Here is a 19,449-nt window from a genome sequence, read left to right as displayed (position 1 = left end):
GGGCAGTGGGTGACCACATTTGCATTTTGTGATGATCCCTTGGTGTCACTCCACCCAGGGATGCCTAAGTGATCTAGGCCAGGGGTCCCCAGCCGTTTTGGCACCATGGACTGGTTTCAAGGAAGACATTTTTTTCCCACGGACCTAGGGGTGGGGAAGGGATGATTTCAGGATGATTCAAGCTCATTACATTTATTGTGTACTTTGTTTCTATTATTATTACATTGTAACATATAATGAAATAATTGTTCAACTCACTATGATGTAGAACCAGTGGGAACCCTGAGCTTGTTTTCCTGCAACTAGACAGTCCCATCTGGGGGTGATGGGAGACAGTGACAGATCATCAGGCATTAGATTCTCATAAGGAGGGCGCAACCTAGATCCCTGGCCTGGGCAGTTTGCAGTAGGGTTTGTGCTTCTATGAGAATCTGATGCTGCTGCTGATGTGACAGGAGGCGGAGCTCAGGTGGTCATGCGGGCAATGGGGAGTGGCTGTAAATACAGATGAAGCTTTGCTTCTTGACAGCTGCTCACCTCCTGCTGTGCGGCCCGATTCCTAACAGCCCACTGCCCAGGGATTGGGAACCCTGATCTAGACCTCCCAACTCCTGGTCTTCCCACGAGGCTACGCTGTTCTCCTTCCCCTAATTCAATTCTCCCAATTTTTCAACTGAAGAAGCAGTATAGTCCCGTGGGAAAGAGACTTGGCTCTGAAGCCCCTGGGGCCTGCACTTAGATCTGGCTCCATCCTCCTTCTCTGCATGACTTTGAGCAAATAACTCTGTTCCTTGTCTGTGAAATGGGGATGTAGGAGTTGCTTCCTCCTATACGCGTGGTATTGGCATGCAGTAAGCACTTAATATGTGTTATGGCTGGTTGTCGTGCCCACGCTCCATTGGAAATGCAGGCATTATCTAGTTCTGACAACTTAGTATCCCAAGGTTTCCCTTATCTGATCTTTCTAAATGGCTTCTTGCTTTCTAAACTCAGGAACTGAATAGATCTGAATAGTGAAAGATACTTGATGTTGCTGTAATTATTATAGTAATTACTGTTATTAGACCATTTGTCCTTAATGAATATTTGTTTGTAGAGATTTGTAGGTGGGGAAAGAAAGCATTTTGCAGCTTACTAAACATATGCCAATGTATGAAATGTATAGCTAGACTGTATGATAATATCTGTTTTGTAGTAATCATAATAACAGAGTATTAGGATTGTGCTTGGCCATGATTAATGGAGATACGACAGGTTTGCTTTTTTCTTCGTGTACATATTTCAAGCTAGCAGTCCTATTAGTTTCTTGTGACTTCTGTAATAAATCGCCACATATTTGGTGGCTTTAAACAGCACAGATTTATTATCTTACACTTCTGGAGGTCAGGAGTCTGAACTGGGTCTTACGGGGCTGAAATCAAGGTACCAGCAGGGCTGTGCTCCTTCTGGGGGATCTGGGGAGAATGCGTTTGCTTGCCTTTTCTGGCTTCCAGAGTCCCCTGCATTCCTTGACTTGTGGCCTCGTCCATCTCCCAGCCAGCAGCATAGCATCTTCCAGTCTTCCTGTGACCCCTGACACTCACTCTCCTACCTCCCACTTTTTCTTTTCTTTTTTTTTTTTTTTGAGACAGAGTCTCACTCTGTCTCCCAAGTTGGAGTGCAGTGGCGCTCTCTCGGCTCAGTGCAACCTCTGCTTCCTGTGTTCAAGCAATTTTCATGCCTCAGCCTTCCAAGAGCTGGGACCACAGGTGTGCACCACCACGTCTGGCTAATTTTTTTATTTTTACTAGAGATGGGGTTTTGCTTTGTTGGCCAGGCTGGTCTCAAAATCCTGACCTCAAGTGATCCACTCACCTTGGCCTCCCAAAGTGCTGGGATTACAGGCTTGAGCCACTGCACCCAGCCCCTCTTTTCCTTTTAAGGATCCTTGTGATTATGTTGGGCCCACCTCAGTAGCCCAGGATAATCCCCCCCCCATTCCAAGATCCCTACCTTAATCACGTCTGTGGAGTCCCTTTTGCCATGGAAGGTGATGTATTCACAGGTTCCGTGGATTAGGACGTAGACATCTTTGAGGGATTATTGTTCAGCGCACCACAGTGGTCAAGGGCTGTTGGGGCCTCTCTGAGAGTCCTTTGTGTCTGCAAGCTCTGGGTCCCTTCTGTTGTGCAAGTTCTCCGTCTTTTCACGTTGGACCAGAAGGCCTGGCACTGTATTGGGCCCCAGGGACAGAGGTTTCTTCCCTTGTGGAGCTTGGGGGTCACAACTTCAATGATGTGGCCCCATCACTAGTGGGAAGTGAGTGGGTGGTCAGCAAAGCTGAGATGGCAAGAGAGGGTCAGAGTGGATGTGGCAGAAAGTCAGAGCCTGGACTCTGATGGCCCCGAGGTCAGAGGCCAACTTTGTCTGCCTAGCTGCATGCTCTGAGGCTGCCGCGTCAGCCACTGAGAACCTCCGTCTCCTTTTTTGTAAAATGGAGATGGGATTGTCTAGGATGAGGCAATTGTGGGAAGCGTTGGGTACATAGTTGACACGCCCTAAACTGAAGTCCCTAAGCTGCAGCCAAGCAGCAAGTGTCTGTGCTCCTAAGACTGGCCCTTCTGTTGCCAGAATTCCCTCCCTGGGGCCCGAGCAGGCGCTGGGAAAAATCAATGGGAGGAAACCTCCATGGCTGCACCTCCCTCCCCCAGGCCCAGGCCCTGAATGCCACTATTTTTACATTCTCTCACTTTTGTGCATTGTTTCCTGACTCTGCAAATACAATCCTTCACCAGCTAAGGGGGGGACTGCTCACCCTCCAGCCCCAGGAACAATTGTTTGGGAAGATGGAAACAAAATAGTTGGACTGAGGAAAAAACAAAACCTCTCGAAAGTCATTGTCTTCAGATGTCAAGTGTCAGCCCCACAGAGAGGAGACCGCATTCCACTCATTGTCCTGCTGCAGACGGGCACAAGGACCCCAGGACGTCCAGCCACCCCGCCCTGCATCCTGGGGCCCCGAGTGGCTTGGTTCTCTTTGTCCAGGACATTCCGGCGGGAAATGCCACCCAAAGCAGGGCCTGTTCCCAGCCACCACTGTCTCCGTCACTTGAGGCTTTTCCTTCCAGCCACACGCCCTTGCAGGCCCCAGATGGGCGAGGGCTGGTGCTGAGGATAAGGGCTATGGTTCGTACAGTGCTTCCTAGTGTCCTTTATCCTAACCCATCAAATTCTCACCATGCCTCTGTGATGCAGGTATCTATTTTTTTTTCTTCTTTTGGTGTAATAGTGTGACATATAATTCAGATACCACTATATAGTTTACCCATTTGAAGTGTGCAGTTGAATGGTTTTAGGTATATTCATAGAGTTGTACCACTATCTAATTTTAGGACCATTTCATCACCTCAGAAAGAAACTTTATATCGACTGGCCACAATGGCTTACGCCTGTAATCCCAGCACTTTGGGAGGCCAAGGCAGGTGCATCACCTGAGTCAGGAGTTCGAGACCAACCTGGCGAACATAGTGAAACCCTTTCTCTACTAAAAATACAAAAATTAGCCAGGTGTGGAGGCAAGTGCCTGTAATCCCAGCTACTTGGGAGGTTGAGGCAGAAGAATCACTTGAACCCAGGAGGCAGAGGTTGCAGTGAGCTGAGATTGTGCCACTGCACTCCAGCCTGGGTGACAGAGCGAGACTTGGTCTCAAAAAAAAAGAAAAAGAAAAATAGAAAGAAACTTCATACTATTAGCAGTCAGGTACTATTTTTATATCCCCGTTTCATCGAGAAGGAAGCTGAGGCACAGAGAGGCTGCTTAGGGCCACACGGCCAGCAAATGTCCAAACCAGGATTTGAACCCAGATACTTGGCTCTGTCTAGAGTCCATTTTCTTAGCTTTGCTATAATGCAGTGGTTCTTAACCAAGGATGATTTTGCCTCCAGGGGACATGGGCAATGTCTGCAGACATTTTTGATTGTCACAACTGAGGAGAGGAGGGTTGTTATTTGTATCTAGAGGGTAGAAGGCAGGGAAGCTGCTGAGTGTCTTATAATACGCAGGACATCCCTCACAGCAAAGAACTATCCGCTTAACTGTCAAAGTACCAAGGCTGAGAATCTCTGCTGGAATCCCACTCTGATGAGCCCATTCTTCAGGAAAAAAATCAACAACTGAGGAGCCCAAAGGAGTAGGGAGAAGCTGGAATTTGAATGGGAAGGATTTTAGACCGTTTCTGACAACAGTGAAGGGAGATAAATTCTGAACGGTGTGGAGAAGGCTCAGCAGGAAAAAGATCTGCACTCCGTTAGCGATGTCTGCCCTGGGTGAGGGTAAAGGTGAAGCAGCAGGTTTCAGGTTTGCCTTGCCTGTGTCTAGGACAGAGGTCTCATACTCGGGTGCTCACAGGATGCAGCAGTGGGTTGGGTGGTGGGAAATTGAGGAGCACTTGTCCTGGGTGAAGGTGATGGCTGTGTCTCTGCTCCATAGCACCTGCAGCCCTGTGGGCATTTGAGACCCATGTGTCAGTTTTTTCAAAAGAAGCAGGGCATTTGGATTTTAATGGGAAATCTGATATTCAAACTTAGGCCCAAGTTTCTCAAACTCCTGCAGGCCAAATGAACGATGCTTGTGAGTTACCAGTTTGTGACCCATGAGGTAGCCCTATCATGTAGAAGAGGCTCTGCATAAATCTCTGTTGAAGGAAGGATGGGTTGTTGGTGAACTCAGGGAAGATTGTAGGCCAGGCCCCAGCCCCTCGATGGGGGCTGCAGGAAGAAAAGCGTTGGGTTCCTCTCAGTGTCCCCCACTGCCTTCCCCCGCTGTTGCATCAGACCTCTTCGTGACAGGTTATTGCAACTTGTTTTTTGCATCAACTTCCTCCCCCAATGTGGTGGGGAATGGGGCGGAGTGGAGTGAGAACTGGGCACCTTTTACCAGGGCCTAGAAGCTGGGTGGGGGTGGGAGTAGTCTACTCTAGATGATTGATTGACTAATTAATTAAACACATCATTTTCGAGGGTTTGCTGTGTGCTGGGTCTGATCCTGGGCTCTGGGACACCACAGTGACCTAGACAGACAAACATCCTTGCCTTCCTGGAGGTGAGATTCAGGTGGGCTAGATGGATAATAGACTGATAATGAACACACGTAATGTCCGTGGTGACACGTGCTGTGAGGAAAGCAGAACAGGGTTAGACGTTTTCGGTAAGATTGTCTTGGAAAGACTGAATGTGCCTCGGGGCCTTTGCCCCGGCTGTTGACCCTGCCCATGATGCTGTGTCCTCAGATACACGCAATGCTGTTTGCTGCCTGTGTCTGCTCAAATGCCATCTTCTCAGAACTGCTTTCTCTGAACATCTCCTTGAAATAGCTTTCCCACCCTATCCTTCTCTGTTTTCTTACCCTGCTTTATGTTTCTCTGTAGCAATCATTCCTACCTGCCATTTTATTTTAAAATCAGTGTATAGTCTGTCTCTGCCACTGCTTTGTGAAGATGTGGAGTTAGTCTGATTTGTTCATTCACTGATGTGTCATTGGCTGTTAGCACAGTGCCTGGCACCTAATAGGTGTGCAGTAAGTATTTGCTGACTAAATAGGTGAATGTAAGAATGCATAAGCCCTTCCATGGCACGGTCATGGCTTATAATCTGTGTCTCCAGCACCCAGCTGGGTGCCTGGTGCGTGGCAGGCCCTGGTTACCAACTTGCTGGGATGGTTGGTACTTGGAGAGGGCTTGTCCACCTAGAATATCATCATAAGCAACTTCCTGCCCCCTTTCCTAGTCCAGCCTCCCTCTCCTGGCTAAGCCTTTCTGTCACTTTTTCCAGGAAGCCTTTGTAGTTACGAAGTGTTCACCTGCATCATTTCACTTAAACCTCAACAACTCCTCCTCCCCCCTTTTTTGTTTGGTCCAGGAAATTGACTCAGAAGTGCGGTGACTTGCTGAGGTCATGTGGTTGGCAGTCAGCAAAGAGGATGGTGCAGGGTGGAGGGGCGCGCTGGTGGTAATGAGGATGTGGGGGGCTTTGCAGTTTATAAAGCCTTCCCCTTCTCATCTCACCTCAGGAGACTCGGAAGCAGTCCGTCTATAATAATAGAGCTGTTTGCAGGATGGAAAAAACTAACAACAATAAGTAAAAATAGTGTGGGATAAATGTGAGTGTGCTTGGTGCATGTACAAGCCCTACAGTTGTGGTTGATTCAAATCCAGGTTTCCTTAGGAAGCACCGTGGGTTCTGTCTGCCTACACCAGGGCTTGGACTCCCTGCAGACACTCTAGAAACTCAAGATGGAGAGATCATAATAGCCAATGCCTTTTTTTTTTTTTTTTTTTGGAGGCAGGGTCTCACTTTGTCATTCAGGCTGAAGTACAGTGGCACGATCTCAGCTCACTGCAACATCTGCCTCTTGGGCTGAAGTGATCCTCCCACCTCAGCCTCCCAAGTAGCTTGCACTACAGGTGCGTGCCACCACACCTGGCTCTTTATTTTTTAATTTTTTTATTTTTAGTAGAGAAGGGGTTTTGCCATGTTGGTTGATTGTTTGAACTCCTGGGGTCAAGCAGTCAGCCTGCTTCGGCCTACCATAGTGTTAGGATTACAGGTGTGAGCCACCGTGCCTGGCCAATAGTAGCGAATGTTTTTGAGCACCTACCATCCACCAGGGACCATTCAGGTGCTGGTTATGTGTGTTAGCTTCTGTAATTCTCATTGTAATCCTGTGTACTCATTTTGTCCCCTGTTATAGAGGAGGAAATGGAGGCAGAGAGAATAAATAATTTACTTCAGGTCTTACAGCTTGTAAGCAGCAGAGCTGGGATTTGAGCCCACTTAAATGCTTTACCTGTAGTATTTCTTTTTTTCTTTCTTTCTTTTTTCTTTTCTTTTTTTTTTTTTTGAGATGGAGTCTTACTCTGTCGCCCAGGCTGGAGTGCAGTGGCGCAATTTCAGCTCACTGCAACCTCTGCCTCCCAGATTCAAATGCTTCTCCTGTCTCAGCCTCCTGAGTAAGTGGGATTACAGATGTGAGCCATCATGCCTGGCTAATTTTTGTATTTTTAGTGGAGACAGGGTTTCACTATGTTGGTCAGGCTGGTCGCGAACCCCTGACCTCAGGTGATCCACCCATCTCAGCCTCCCAAAGTGCTGGGATTATCACTGCGCCTGGCCTGCCTGCAGTATTTCATATCAGCCTCACAGTAGTCCATGACGTCAGCAGTTTTATGGTCCCTATCCATGTTATAGATGAGGCCCGGAGAGATGGAGTCAGTTTTCTAGGTCACAGAGCAGTAGGTGGCAGGGGCAGGATTTGAACCAGGTGGCTGGTTCTAGCCTTTGAGTCTCGTCTACTCTTACATTCTGCTTGCTTAGGAGATACAGTGCCCTTCTAGCAAGGAGAAGGGAGAGTTTCTAAGGGCAGGGAAGGCTTCTGAGAGTTAGGGCATGGGAGGAGGAGGTGGAATGCTGGCCATGTCTTTGGCCTCTGCAGGGGAGCGTGTGCGGGTTCCCCGCAGATGCAGCCTGGATTCAGGTGGGCTAAATGGATAATAGACTGATAATGCGCACACATAATGTCCATGGTGACAGGTGCTGTGAGGAAAACAGAACAGGGATAGACGTTTTCAATAGGATTGTCTTGGAGAGACTGAATGTGCCTCTGGGCCTTTGCCCCGGCTGTTGACCCTGCCCATGATGCCGTATCCTCAGATACACGCAATGCTGTTTGCTCCCTGTGCCTGCTCGACGTGAAGCCTGTCTCCGTGTCTGACCGGGGACTGCCTGTGGTTCCACAGCCACCTCCGCTGACCTTCAGCCCTGTCCGTGTAGAGATTTTTCCCCATCAGCTCAGAAGTATTTTGGTGTTTTCACAGGCAGCGAGGTCGTCCTGGTGTGTATTAGGAGAACATCTGCTGGAGTGCCTGGCCTGTATGGCTGCAGTGCTGCAGAGCCCTGCCTTTCACCCCCCATGCTCGGGGGGCCCTACACCCTCTTTCTTTCTGAGGCTGCATTGCGACACCTCAACCACTCCAGGGCACACCAGATGGACGCTCCACTGCCAGCACCTGTGCTCCTCTGCCTGATGGCTTTGTCTGCTCTGAGCTGCTCTGTCACTTTCAGGGAAGATGGGGAGTGCCAGGATCACCCTCACTGCGCTTAAACCAGTGACAGACAGGACCGGTGTACAGACTCCCCGGCCTCCTTACTCTCTGAGGGTGGCTCTGAGGTGTGCATTTGACACTGTCTGGGGCCTCATGGTGGTAACTTGGTTGGTCTCATACCCTTCGTGGGCTGCCTCCCCTTCTTGGTTCCACCTCCCTGCTGGTGTTTCCAGGGACCACCTCCCACCTCCCACCTCCCAAAGAAACTGCTTGTACTCCACTTCTTGCCTCAGGGTCTGCTGCATCTGGGGAACCACCCCAAGGCTCCCGTCATGGTAGACCTGCTAAGATGCACCCACGGCACATATTCCCTGCATTCTCTGTGCACATAACCACGGGCAGAGTTGATTGGTAATTTTGTAGACATTTAAATCAAGATTTATTCATTTTGACAATACAGTTTTCATTTTGTATTTGGAGCCAGTGCACATATTTTTAAGGGCCTCCAACATTTCTGTAGGTCCAAGGAATGTGCCCAGGGAAGGGGCCTGGTCTGAGCTGGTCCAGGGGCTACATGGAATTAAAAGTGCCCACCCCTTCACTGGACATTTACTGAGGACTTATGGGGCACCTTCTGTGATCCTGGCTGGATCCTGGGGGCTGGGCGCTCCCACCGTGGGGCAGAGGCAACAAGCGGTTTACAAGCAGTGTCAGATTTAATCCTCGTGTCGGCAACTTGCAAGGTGAGGCTCCATTACACAGATTTTATAGATGAGGCAACCGAGGTGCGAGGCTGGGCTGACTCCAGAGCCTATCATGTGATTCATGCCTTGTTTTCCTCTTTCCTAAAAAGGGAATGCAGTAACGTGACTCATGGGGTTGTTATGCAGGACAAACAACCTGACCATCAGTCACCTGCTGAACCCGTTGTTACTGAGCATCTGCTCTGTGTCCAGCACGGTTCTAGGTCCAGTGGGTGGACACTGCCCAAACAAGCTGCCACCCTCCTGGGACTGACATTGTAGGGGACAGAGGAACCATAAGTGAAGAAACAGCTCAGTGCAGGTGGAGGGCAGTGCTGTGGGGGATGGAGGAGGGTGAGATGGAGCGTGCTGGGGAATGGGTGTCTCTTTCAAATGGGGCAGTAGGGGAGGGCCTCAGAAGAACTGGCATTTGATTCTAGAGGGGAATTGATATGGTTTGGCTGTGTCCCCACCCAAATCTCATCTTGAATTGTAGCTCCCATAATTCCCATGTGTCATGGGAGGGACCTGGTGGGAGGTAATTGAATCATAGGGGTGGGTCTTTCCCATGCCGTTCTCGTGATAGTGAATAAGTCTCACGAGATCCGATGGTTTTATAAAGGGGAGTTCCCCTACAGAAACTCTCTTGTCTGCTGCCATATAAGACATTACTTCTCATTTGCCTTCTGCCATGATCGTGAGGCCTCCTCAGCCATGTGGAACTGTGAGTCAATTAAACCTCTTTATAAATTACCCGGTCTCTGGTATATCTTTATTAGCAGCATGAGAACACACTAATACAGGAATGAATTGAGGTCAGGGCCCTGCAGATATCTGGAGAAAGAGTCTTCCAGGCAAAGGGAACAGCAAGTGCAAAGGCCCCGGAGTGGGTGGTGCCTTGGTATGTTCCCAGGGGATCTCAGTTGTAGGTTCTTTGTATGCTTTCAGGAAGACGTTAGCCTGTTAAAGATACAATTCAAAGCAATATGTTTGTGCTATGGACTATATAATGACACGAATTATCGATACATATATGGACTTTGTAAAAGTGCCATGGGAGTAAAGGAGTAGTAAGTCTGACTTTTTTTTTTTTTTTTTTAAAAAAAGCTGTCTCTTCCCAGTCCTCTCAGAAGTATGTCTGTGACTGAATGAGTCAGCGGTGGAATCCTTGCAGAGGATGTTTCAAATCCAAAATTTGGGGCTTTTGGGAAAGCCTCAGTTGGTTCTGAGCCAATGGCTCTCAGCTCCTGCACGGACCTGATGAAGGAATGCTAGGTGGGAACAGAGTGGAGAGGGTTTTAATCTCAGCCTGGGCAGTGGTGTGGGCTCTGGGTGGTGGACATTCTTGTGTTCTGGCCTAGGCTGTGGAAGCTCCAGGCCAGCTTGTGGGGGTCCCCAGGTTTCCGGAGTTGACACAGAGAAGGAGGGCTGGTCAGCAGCTCAGAGGCTCTTCTGCAGAAGGAAAACCTTTCCGTCTCATATTTGCCTGGCCCCTGCTCTGTTCCCCACTGGCGGGCACTGCCTTCCCTGCACAGGGATACACATGCCCAAGGAGGAGAAAGGAGAAGCCAGGGTTCCTGATGATTGGGGTGGACAATGGGTGGGTGATGGGATGGGCAAGAGAGAGCCTGGTGTGTTTAGTACCCCTCCCCTCCAGAAAAATAAAAACATGCATTTATGTTAAAAATGACTTTTGCTTAAAAAGTAGCATGTTCATTGTAGAAATCTGGAAAGGGAAATAAATGAAGAAAGAAGAACATGGAAATTCTTTAGAATTCCCCTCTGTCAGTTAGGATTAGGTTCAGTGGCTTGTGATAAAACCCAAATAACAGTGTCTTAAATGTGATGAAAGTTTATTTCCTTCTTCTGTAATTATAGGCGACCCAGGGCGGATATGTTGGCTGCACCATCACTAGGAACATAAGTGCCTACTGAATGCTGCTCTGTCTTCCCCAACATGTGGCTTCTACCTCATGGTACAAGATGTCTGCTTCACTTCCAGGCATCGCATTTGTGATCCAGTCAGTAGGAAGAGGGAATAGCAGAAGAGAATCCCTACCCATTCCTCCCCCAGCCCACAAGGATACTTCCAAGATGTCGTACATAATATGCCATGTATGCCATACTGGCCTGAACTTAGTTGCGTGGCCACACCTAGCTGCAAGGGATGCTGGGACATACAGTCCTTATTTTTAAATCAGGAGTTCTGGTTTCTAAAGGAAAAAGAGAGAACGATATTGGGAGACAGCTAGTAATTTTGGCTACATTCCTACATAGTTTAGGGTATTTCCTTCCATACTTCATTTTTCTATGCCTAGGGAGAGAGAATTTATTTAACCAAAGATGAGATTATATTTTACGTACTTGTCTGTAACTTGATTTTTTTCCTAGTTAAGGATACATCAATAGTCCTTTTCCATCTTATTAAATAGACTTCTGCAAACTATTTTTAGCATGATCATTCCTTGTTGAGCTGGATGGTAATTTATTTAACTAAACCCCCAGTGAATGGAATTGTAAATCAGATATTGAAGGTAAAGCTTCATGACACGTATGAGATTTATTTTTCCCTGTAGGATAAATGCCCAGAACTTGGATGGATGGAGCATAGGATTTGGGCATTTGAAGGGGTCATTGGGCAATTGTGGAGCTCCCCAGACTCTGGGCTATGTGGGGTGGCTTGCAGCAGGCTGTGTAAGCCCCCTTCTGCTGTTACTATAGCGATTATTTTATCATCACTCCGATTCCAAGGCCCTTGCTGTTCCATAACACTTTGCTTCTGACTCCCCGCCACCCAGATCATGTTGGGGATGGGGTCCTCAGGGCACCCCCTTTTCTTTGTCTTTGCTGTGTTCTGAAGCTCCCTCCCACCTCCCCCCAAATCATCACTTCCCTTTGCTCCCAGCTCATCCCCTGGCCCTCTCAAGTTTCACCATATGTCTGGTGAGGTCACCCCAGCCAAGGCAGAGGTGTCCTTGGGGGCAGTCGGGCCCCTCCCCAAGCAGATCAGGTTGCCGGCATCAGTCTCGGGGAGTGACTTCAAGGCCTCTTTCTGTCCTTTTTATCTCCAGGGAGAGATGTATCCTCCCCAGGCGACAGCAGCCATGGGTTCCAGGCAGATGGCAGCTCCCCAGGGGCACCCCTAAGGGCAGCTGCTACTTGTTTTAAAGGCTGATGTGGTTCACTGTCCACAGTCACTCACTGATGGTGTGTGATTGGGTGTGCTGGGGACATATTACCAGGCCAGACTGTCTGGGTTCAAGGCCCAGCTCCTTCACTTACCAGCTGTGTGGCTTTAGATAAGGTCTTTACTGCGCTGGGCTCAGGCTCCTCTGTGGAATGGACATCGTGATAACGATGCCTGCCTCCTGGAGTTTGAGGATTAAAACACCTAGAGCAGCACCTGCACATAAGGCCCAAAGATGTAGATAGTTTAAAAAAGTGTTCTTCTTCTAGTGGCCTCTCTTAGCTCGGTATCAGTTTACTTTGTGGAGCCTGTTCTCAGTTTCTCCCCGTCTCTCCCATCCTTCCTCCACAGACCAATCTCTCTTGAGCACCGGCTGTGTGCCAGCCTCTGTTCTAGGCACTGCGTAGATGGCCAAGGAAACTGTCTTCTGCCCTGAGGGAGCTGATACTTTAGTGAGGGAGATGATGCTGAATGATCAAACCTATCCGTACTTAATTGATAAGAGCACAGCCAATAGCGGTGACGTCTGTGAAGGGTAACGGGTTCAGGTGGCTATGTAGTGGGTGAGATCCTCCCTTATATGGGTCCAGAGGTGGCCTGTGAGAGGAGGGACCTCCCCTGCCAATTGAATGTCTTGGGAAAAGCTCTATAGGTAAAGAACAGCACGTGCCAAGGCCTGGATGGTGGGGTCCTGGTATGTTCAAGAAATAAAAAGGAGACCAGTGTGCCTGTGGCTGAGCCAGTGGGGTGAGAAGAGCCCGCATTAGACAGTCTTTGGGCTGTGGAAGAGATTGAATTTTTTCTAGGTTTTAATCGGAGCCTCTTCTAAGGCAAGGATTTCTTGACCTTGGCACAGTTGTTTGCGGTCAGCTGTGTCTTTGTGGGGCTGCCCTGTGCACTGGAGGGTGTTTAGCAGCATCCCTGGCCTCTACATACTAGATGCCAGGAGTACCCCGTCCTCTCAGTTGTGACAACCCAAAATGTCTCTAGACATTGGCACATGTCTTCTAAGGGGCAAAATCACCCCCAAGTTGAGAACCACTGGGCTCAGGCTAGGTGGGACCGGGGTGGGACTAGCCTGGCATTGGGAGACCTGGTTCTAATCTGTGTTTTGTCACCAGTTTGCTGTTTGACCTCAGACCAGTGTCTCATACTCTTGGTTTCTCCATCAACTGGGAGCTTGTTGGAGATGGCAAACTCATAATCCTTCTAACCCTCTCCCTGCCACATCCATGGCAGACATCACTAATCAATCATGATGTGGCTTCCTGCTAAGTCTAGAGCTCTGGGGACCATGGAGACACTCAGGCCGGGAGCCGAGTAAACAGCCCCTCTGGTCCTTCTCTTATGCCCCAGAAGACCTGGGTATATACTTAGAGGAACTTGAACGCCTGGGCTCGAGGAAACCTGTGCATCACCTAGAGGAACTTACCCCAGTCGACGTAAGTGTACAGCTGAAAGAACTTACACCTGAGTGCCATTGTTTACAGTAGGGATGCTTGAAACAAGTGTCTGCAGCATGGTAGTGATTACCTTATGCTATAATTTTGACTAGTAAGCAATGAAATGAACAACTTGAGGTCTGTCTTATTGTGGATTCTCCAAAGAACACGTCCCGAGACTATTTCAAGGGCAAGTAGCGTACTTGGGAGGTCACCCAGGAGGCATCAATAGGAGAGTCGGGGAGTGAGGCAGGGAGGAGAAGGCAGCCAAGAAGGGTGTGTCATCAAGCGGGTTACCATGGGGGCTGCCGGAGCTGAATCCCATCAAGGCACTCGGGGAGATAGTGTCCACCGAGTGCCTCAGTTTCCTCATCTTTCTTTTCATGCCAGGCCCTGCTGACCATCACTGAGGGCTGCTCCCAGGCAGTCTTACTTATTCAGCACTTCCGGCCTGCCCTGTGCATGAGAGCGGGGCCTTCAGGCCCAGAGATGCGGGCACTGGCAGCTGGATGTGGTGTGGGGTAAGGGTGGGGTCTGGATGGCAGATGCTGCCCGGTGTACATATCAACATGGGTAAATGTGGAAGACGTGATGTTGAGAGAGAAAATCAAGTTGCGGAAAGCAGGCTACTTATAAAAATGTTGTGAACATGCAAAGCAGTATTCTCTCTTGCTTATAGATGCACACGGGCATGGTAAGTGGGCAGAGGCATGTGTGGGAATGAGGAGCACCGGCTCCAAGTACCTTGCAGGGAGAGAAGGTGCCTAGTGGCTCACGTCTCTCTGTAACGAGTCTTTTCTGCTTTTTCTATTTAATACATTGAGGTTTGATATTTGCATGGTACTGTGGGTCAACTGAACTAATCTCAAGTGCATACTGCTGGGGCTTTGCATATGCAGTGACCTGTGTCACCACTGCTCAGATCAAGATACGGAACGTTTTCAGCACCCCCGAGAGCCTCCTCATCCCCTTTCCAGTCTGTGCCTCCCCCAGACTTGTTGAATTTCTTTTTGCAAATGGTTTCAAGCAAATTTGGTGTAGTATTAAGATTTGCCACAGCTGGATAGTGATGAGTTTGTGGGTGTTTGTTGTTTCTCTCTATTCTCTATTCTTTTCTGTATCCTTGACGTACTTCATCATCATATTCATAAAATGAAGAGGAGGACTTGGGCAGATGTGAGGACAAGTGGTCCAGGCACGGGCAAAGCTTCTGAGGCTGGAGGAGTTTCTCAGGCAGCCCTGGAAATCCTGAGAACAGTATTGTGTCTAAGGGAGTCTTTGGAGATGAGAGCTGCTTTTGACCTGACTGTTTCAAAGCTGTCAAGCCTTGGACAAAGGAAGAGTCACCCTGGAGGGTCCCTTTCACCATTCCTGCCAGTGCAGGGGACGCCGGTGCTGCCTGGAAAAGCCAGTCGTGCCTTGGGCAGCAGGAGGGCTGGGCCCAGAGCCCCTGCTGCCCATTCTTTCCGGGTCACGAGCTGCCCATTGTGGCCTTCACACCAGCTTGTTTGCGGTTCCTCAGTGGGTGGCCCGAGCCTCCCATTGTTGCAGCACAATAGCGGTGGCAGAGCTCGTGTGAAGAAACCAGGACAGGAAGCCCCAATCTAGGCCAGCAGAGTGTGGCACTCCCAGCTTCCTGCCCTCCTTGGCTGTGCTGGGCGAGGCTGTCTTTGTCTCCCTCTAGTCTGGGGAGGCTGGAGACATGACTTCCTGTCAGTATCCCAGGCCCTGTTAAAACATCCTCTAGGAACCCCATCCCTGTCCCCCCCGCCCATTGTCATTTAAAAAACAGGATCCGCAGACTTCCAAGGAGCCTGAATCCAGGTCTCTGCCATGTGTCAGGCACTGTGCCAGGCACATTCCATACCTTCCTTTGATTTTCAAGCACCTGCTATTTGCTGAGCACTACATTTGGCCCTGAAGACGTAGCTGTAAACAAGACAGGCAGGGTCCCTGCCTTCAGGGAGCTTCCATTCACTTTATCCCATGACATTCTAAAAGGTGCTGTATTCCTATGATCTCCACTGGCAAGAGTAAATGAAGACTCAGAGAGGCTAGTGCACTTTCCTGAAGTCACACAGCAGGAAGGACCCGTGGTTGAAACTCAGACTCACCAGTTTCCAAACCTAACCTCTGTTGTTGGATTGGGGGTTATGGTTTCATCCCAGCCATGATCCCTGCTTGTCCTGGCCTTTCCCTTAGGATCTTGTATAGATTATTTAACCTCAGTTTCCTCATCTGTCAAATGAGCTCTTAACGCAAGATGGGAAGATAGGAGTTTGCATTAAGAAGAGGAGGGCCTCTTGGTGGAGATGGCGTTTGAACTAAGGCCAGATGGATAAGGAGGCTGCTCAGGGCAGAATGGGGGAGAACATCTTGCCAATAGGAACAGCATATGCAAAGGTCGTGAGGCAGGAGTGTATTTGGCAGGTGGATAGAATCTAGAATGACAGTGTGGCTGAAGATTGTTTATATTGAATTATGTGGGAGGATGAAGTACTAGAAGATGAGATCGGAGAGGTTAACAAGGACAAGGTCATGGGGACCATGGGAGGATTTGGATTTTAAGTGCAGTGGGAAGCCATGGAGGTTTTAAAGGCGTGGATTAACTGATCTCTTGTACATATTTAAAGAGATCTCCCTGGCTGTGTGTGTAGAGAACAGACTTTTGGGAGGGTGAAGGGGACCAGGAGGGAAATGGCTGTGTTAGTCCAGGCAGGAGATGATGATGGCTTGGACTGGGGGGATGGCTGTGGAGATGGGGACCAGTGGTTGTAGTGTTCAGGTGAAGCTGGTAACATTTGATGTACTGGAAATGGAGTGTCAGACAAGAGGGTTCTGTGGGTCAACTGGCTGGTGGGTTTTGGCTAGAGCCCTTGAAAGGCAGAGGTGCCATTAATCAAGTGGGGAAGAGCTCGGTATGAGTTTGGGGAAGGTCAGGAATTAAGTGTTGGACAGGCTGAGTTTGGACATCCCGGCGGAGACATTGAATCAGCAGCTGGAGATAAGAGTCTGAGGTTTCAGGGGAGAAGTCCAGGCTGGGGATATAAACATGGGGGTCATCAAAAAAAGGGAATTTAACCCATTTATGCCAGAGGTTGTAATTTTTTTTTTTTAAATAAAAAATCAGACCTTGGCAATGACCTTGAAGAGTAGGATATAAATAACTCCCACAAGCTTAGTGTTCCAGTAATGGAACTCTAGGCATAGATGGGTGAAAGCCCCAAGACTAGCTGAGATGGCTCTGCACTCTGTGTGGACAGAGACGAAGCTGCCTTCCTATGTCTTGCCTTTTTCTGTGACTCACCTTGTGGACTGTCATTGCGCCCCCTCCCAAGAGGCTTGAGTCTGGACACGTGGCCGGGCTCCTGGGGGCAGGCATGGACGTGTTGTGTCTCCGGGTGATGGAAAGGATCTGACAGCCGTGTGCGGAGGGCCACCCTCCTCTCTGCTTACCTGCCCCGCTTACCCTGACCCCAGCGCTATCTTGGGCTGTCCCCGCCATCTCTCAGAGATCTCCCCAGACAAGCGTGGTGGGTGAGACAGGCTCTCGCAGCCCCTGTCTTAATCAGCCTGCACCTGGGTTCTGTGACAGGAAGACCATGTGCTCACCTGGACCAGCCCCCCGGGGAGCCCCAAGCTGTCATCTGTCTTGGCAGGGCAGGTGACTGATAGGCCCCACAGCTCCCCATGGCCCTGCGGGTGTAACACCATGAATTCCTTTTCCCAGGGGTCTCCGTGTGGCTGCTTCCAGGTTAGGCTACAGCCAGATCCCACATCCTGGAGTTGGGGCAAACCAGGTGGAGGTGGCTGTGGGTACTGGGCCTCGGTCTCCCTTAGGTGCTGACTCTGCTGTCTCTCCTTCCCCCAGCATTGATCGCTGTGACTCTCTCAGCCCATCCGTGTGACCCCTTGGCAGCTCTTCTTTCTGCCACTTTTCCACCCACACCACGTGGTGCCAGGCCACCGTCATCTCTTGTTGGCATCACTGCACCCTACTGCCCTGGTCTCCCCACTTTTACACGCAACCCCTGAAATCCAGTTCCTTGCAATAACAGAGAGCTCTTTCACCAACACTTCAAAACTGGGAGACTTCTCTTTTTTAAAAAATTCTAATTTCTGGCTTCATTAAAAAAAAAAAAACCACCACCCAAATCTGAACCTCTGGTGATCCCGGGCCTGCGGCCTCCCCACGTGGCCCCACGTGAATGGTGCACCCTCAGCTCCTGCAGCCCCTGTTGCTCCTGCCCTGGTATAGTCACACTCATCTGCTGCGTCTCATAGAGGAGAGACGTGATGTGTCTGTTCCAAGCTCCTGAAAGGGTGGTAGAAGGACTGTGGTCCATTCAAACAGTAGATTCCTGGCATCTGCAAGGAGGCTGTTCGTGAGATGATCTGGAAGGATCTCTGAGCTATATTAAATAGAAAATCCAGGTGCAGGTCATCCGGTGTATGTTGCTATTTTTTGGTGTGTAGAGAAGTAAAAAAAAAAAAAAAAGGAATAGATGTGTGTGTGTTTGTTTTTGCATAGATTTTTTGGAAAGATACCCAAGAAACTAGTAGCTGGGGTTCCTGTAGGGGTTGGAGAGGTGCTCGGTGGTTTGGGACTGGGGTAAGGAGAGAGACTTTCTGTGTTTTTGCCATTTTATAGTTTTGACTTTTGAACCATGTGATTGTGTTATTATTCAGAAGTTAAATTGTAAAGCAAAGTAAAAAAAATTGAAAAGGGAAATGAATTAGAGTCTGGGAGCTGCCCCTGGGTGAGGAAGCAGGTGTGTATCTGTTGGGGCCGAAGGTTCCTCGAGGGCAGGGGCTTTGAGATTTTCTCTGCTGTTTCTTCAGGGCCCAGTGCGGGGCCTGGCGTCATAGGTGCACGGTACACCCCTGGTTTCAGTGTGGGAGTGAGGGCTGTTCTGGTGTGTTTAAGGTGTAAGCAGAGCACGTTTTTCCTCATCCCCTGCCTGTGTCCCTGGACCCATGGTACCTCCCAGATCCTAGTTGGCATTTGAACTTGAGAGCCTTCTGTAGGGCCGTCCATGGGAGAGCTGGAGACGCAGACACTCACCTCTCTCTGCTTCTCTCCTCCAGGCATTCCTGCATCGCATCCGGCAGAACGTGGCTGACTCAGTGGAGAAGGGCCTCACGGAGGAGAATGTCAAGGTGTGGATGCTCGGACTGGCCCCTTTTCTAGAGCATCTGTGTTGCTCTATGCCTTGCTCTTCCCGTGCGGCAATAGTCAGAGGGTGTGCATGCCGGCGGAGGCGTGTCACCCGCTGACTGCTGACCACCAGCTTTGCCCTGCCCCAGCTTGCTCCCTGTAGCCCCTGGAGGCCTCTTGTCCTGTGAGCAAGCTGTGCTTGGTGGACGTCAGCAGGAATCAGCCCTGGGCCCCACTTTCCAGCCCAAGACTTCCCCTCTGTGCTCAGTGTGACCCGCCCCCCGTCTTCCGGGCTCCTTGTGTCAGGCCCTCGGGCTTGGAGCCAGTGGAAAATCCTCTCCCAAGTGCCCCCGGGAGCCTGGCACCTCCAGTACCTCTTCTGGCAGCCCCGGCCCCCGCTCCTGCCCTGGGCATCCAGTGTCCAGGCAGGGCTGATGAGTAATTGGGTCCAGTTTGGCCTTGGCCGTGGCTCTGGGGAGTTTGAGGAGGAGATCAATAGGCCTTCTGTGTGCATGGCTCAGCTCCAGCCTGGCTCTCCAGGCCTGGCTTTCTGTGTGACCTCACTCTCTGAGCGCCTTTCAGGCTTCAGGGCTCTAAGGGTCCTGGTGTCCAAGGTGCCCAGTATTTACAGCACACAAAGGACTCGGTCATAGAAGACATTCCCCCCAAACGCCCTGGTTAATCTGGACGGTGGCCTTGCATGTTGACAACTCTACACCGAATTATTTGCATAAGAAAACTGAGTCTTAGAGATGTCAAGGACTTGCTCAGGGTCTCTGCATGGCTCGTCCTGGGGGTGGGGGGTGTGTGTTCACGCACTGGGATCCTGGGATCTAAACTC

General features: G+C 49.9%; 1 protein-coding gene across 1 annotated transcript in view; it reads left to right on the top strand.

Moving 5' to 3' along the window:
* PREX1 (phosphatidylinositol-3,4,5-trisphosphate-dependent Rac exchange factor 1) overlaps positions 1-19,449 on the top strand; it is a gene marked incomplete at its 5' end in the record, with an annotated part of 216,297 nt that overhangs the window by 61,842 nt on the left and 135,006 nt on the right. Inside the window, one exon of the mRNA XM_011995411.1 lies at positions 18,539-18,610. Within this exon, the coding sequence (XP_011850801.1) occupies positions 18,539-18,610 (72 nt within the window). The remainder of the gene's footprint in view (positions 1-18,538; positions 18,611-19,449) is intronic.

This window comes from Mandrillus leucophaeus, unplaced genomic scaffold (assembly GCF_000951045.1).
Source record: "Mandrillus leucophaeus isolate KB7577 unplaced genomic scaffold, Mleu.le_1.0 Scaffold489, whole genome shotgun sequence".
Classification (NCBI taxonomy): Eukaryota; Metazoa; Chordata; class Mammalia; order Primates; family Cercopithecidae; genus Mandrillus; species Mandrillus leucophaeus.
The sequence above is the reverse complement of the archived record's forward strand: the minus strand, read 5'-3'. Positions and strand labels throughout refer to the sequence as shown.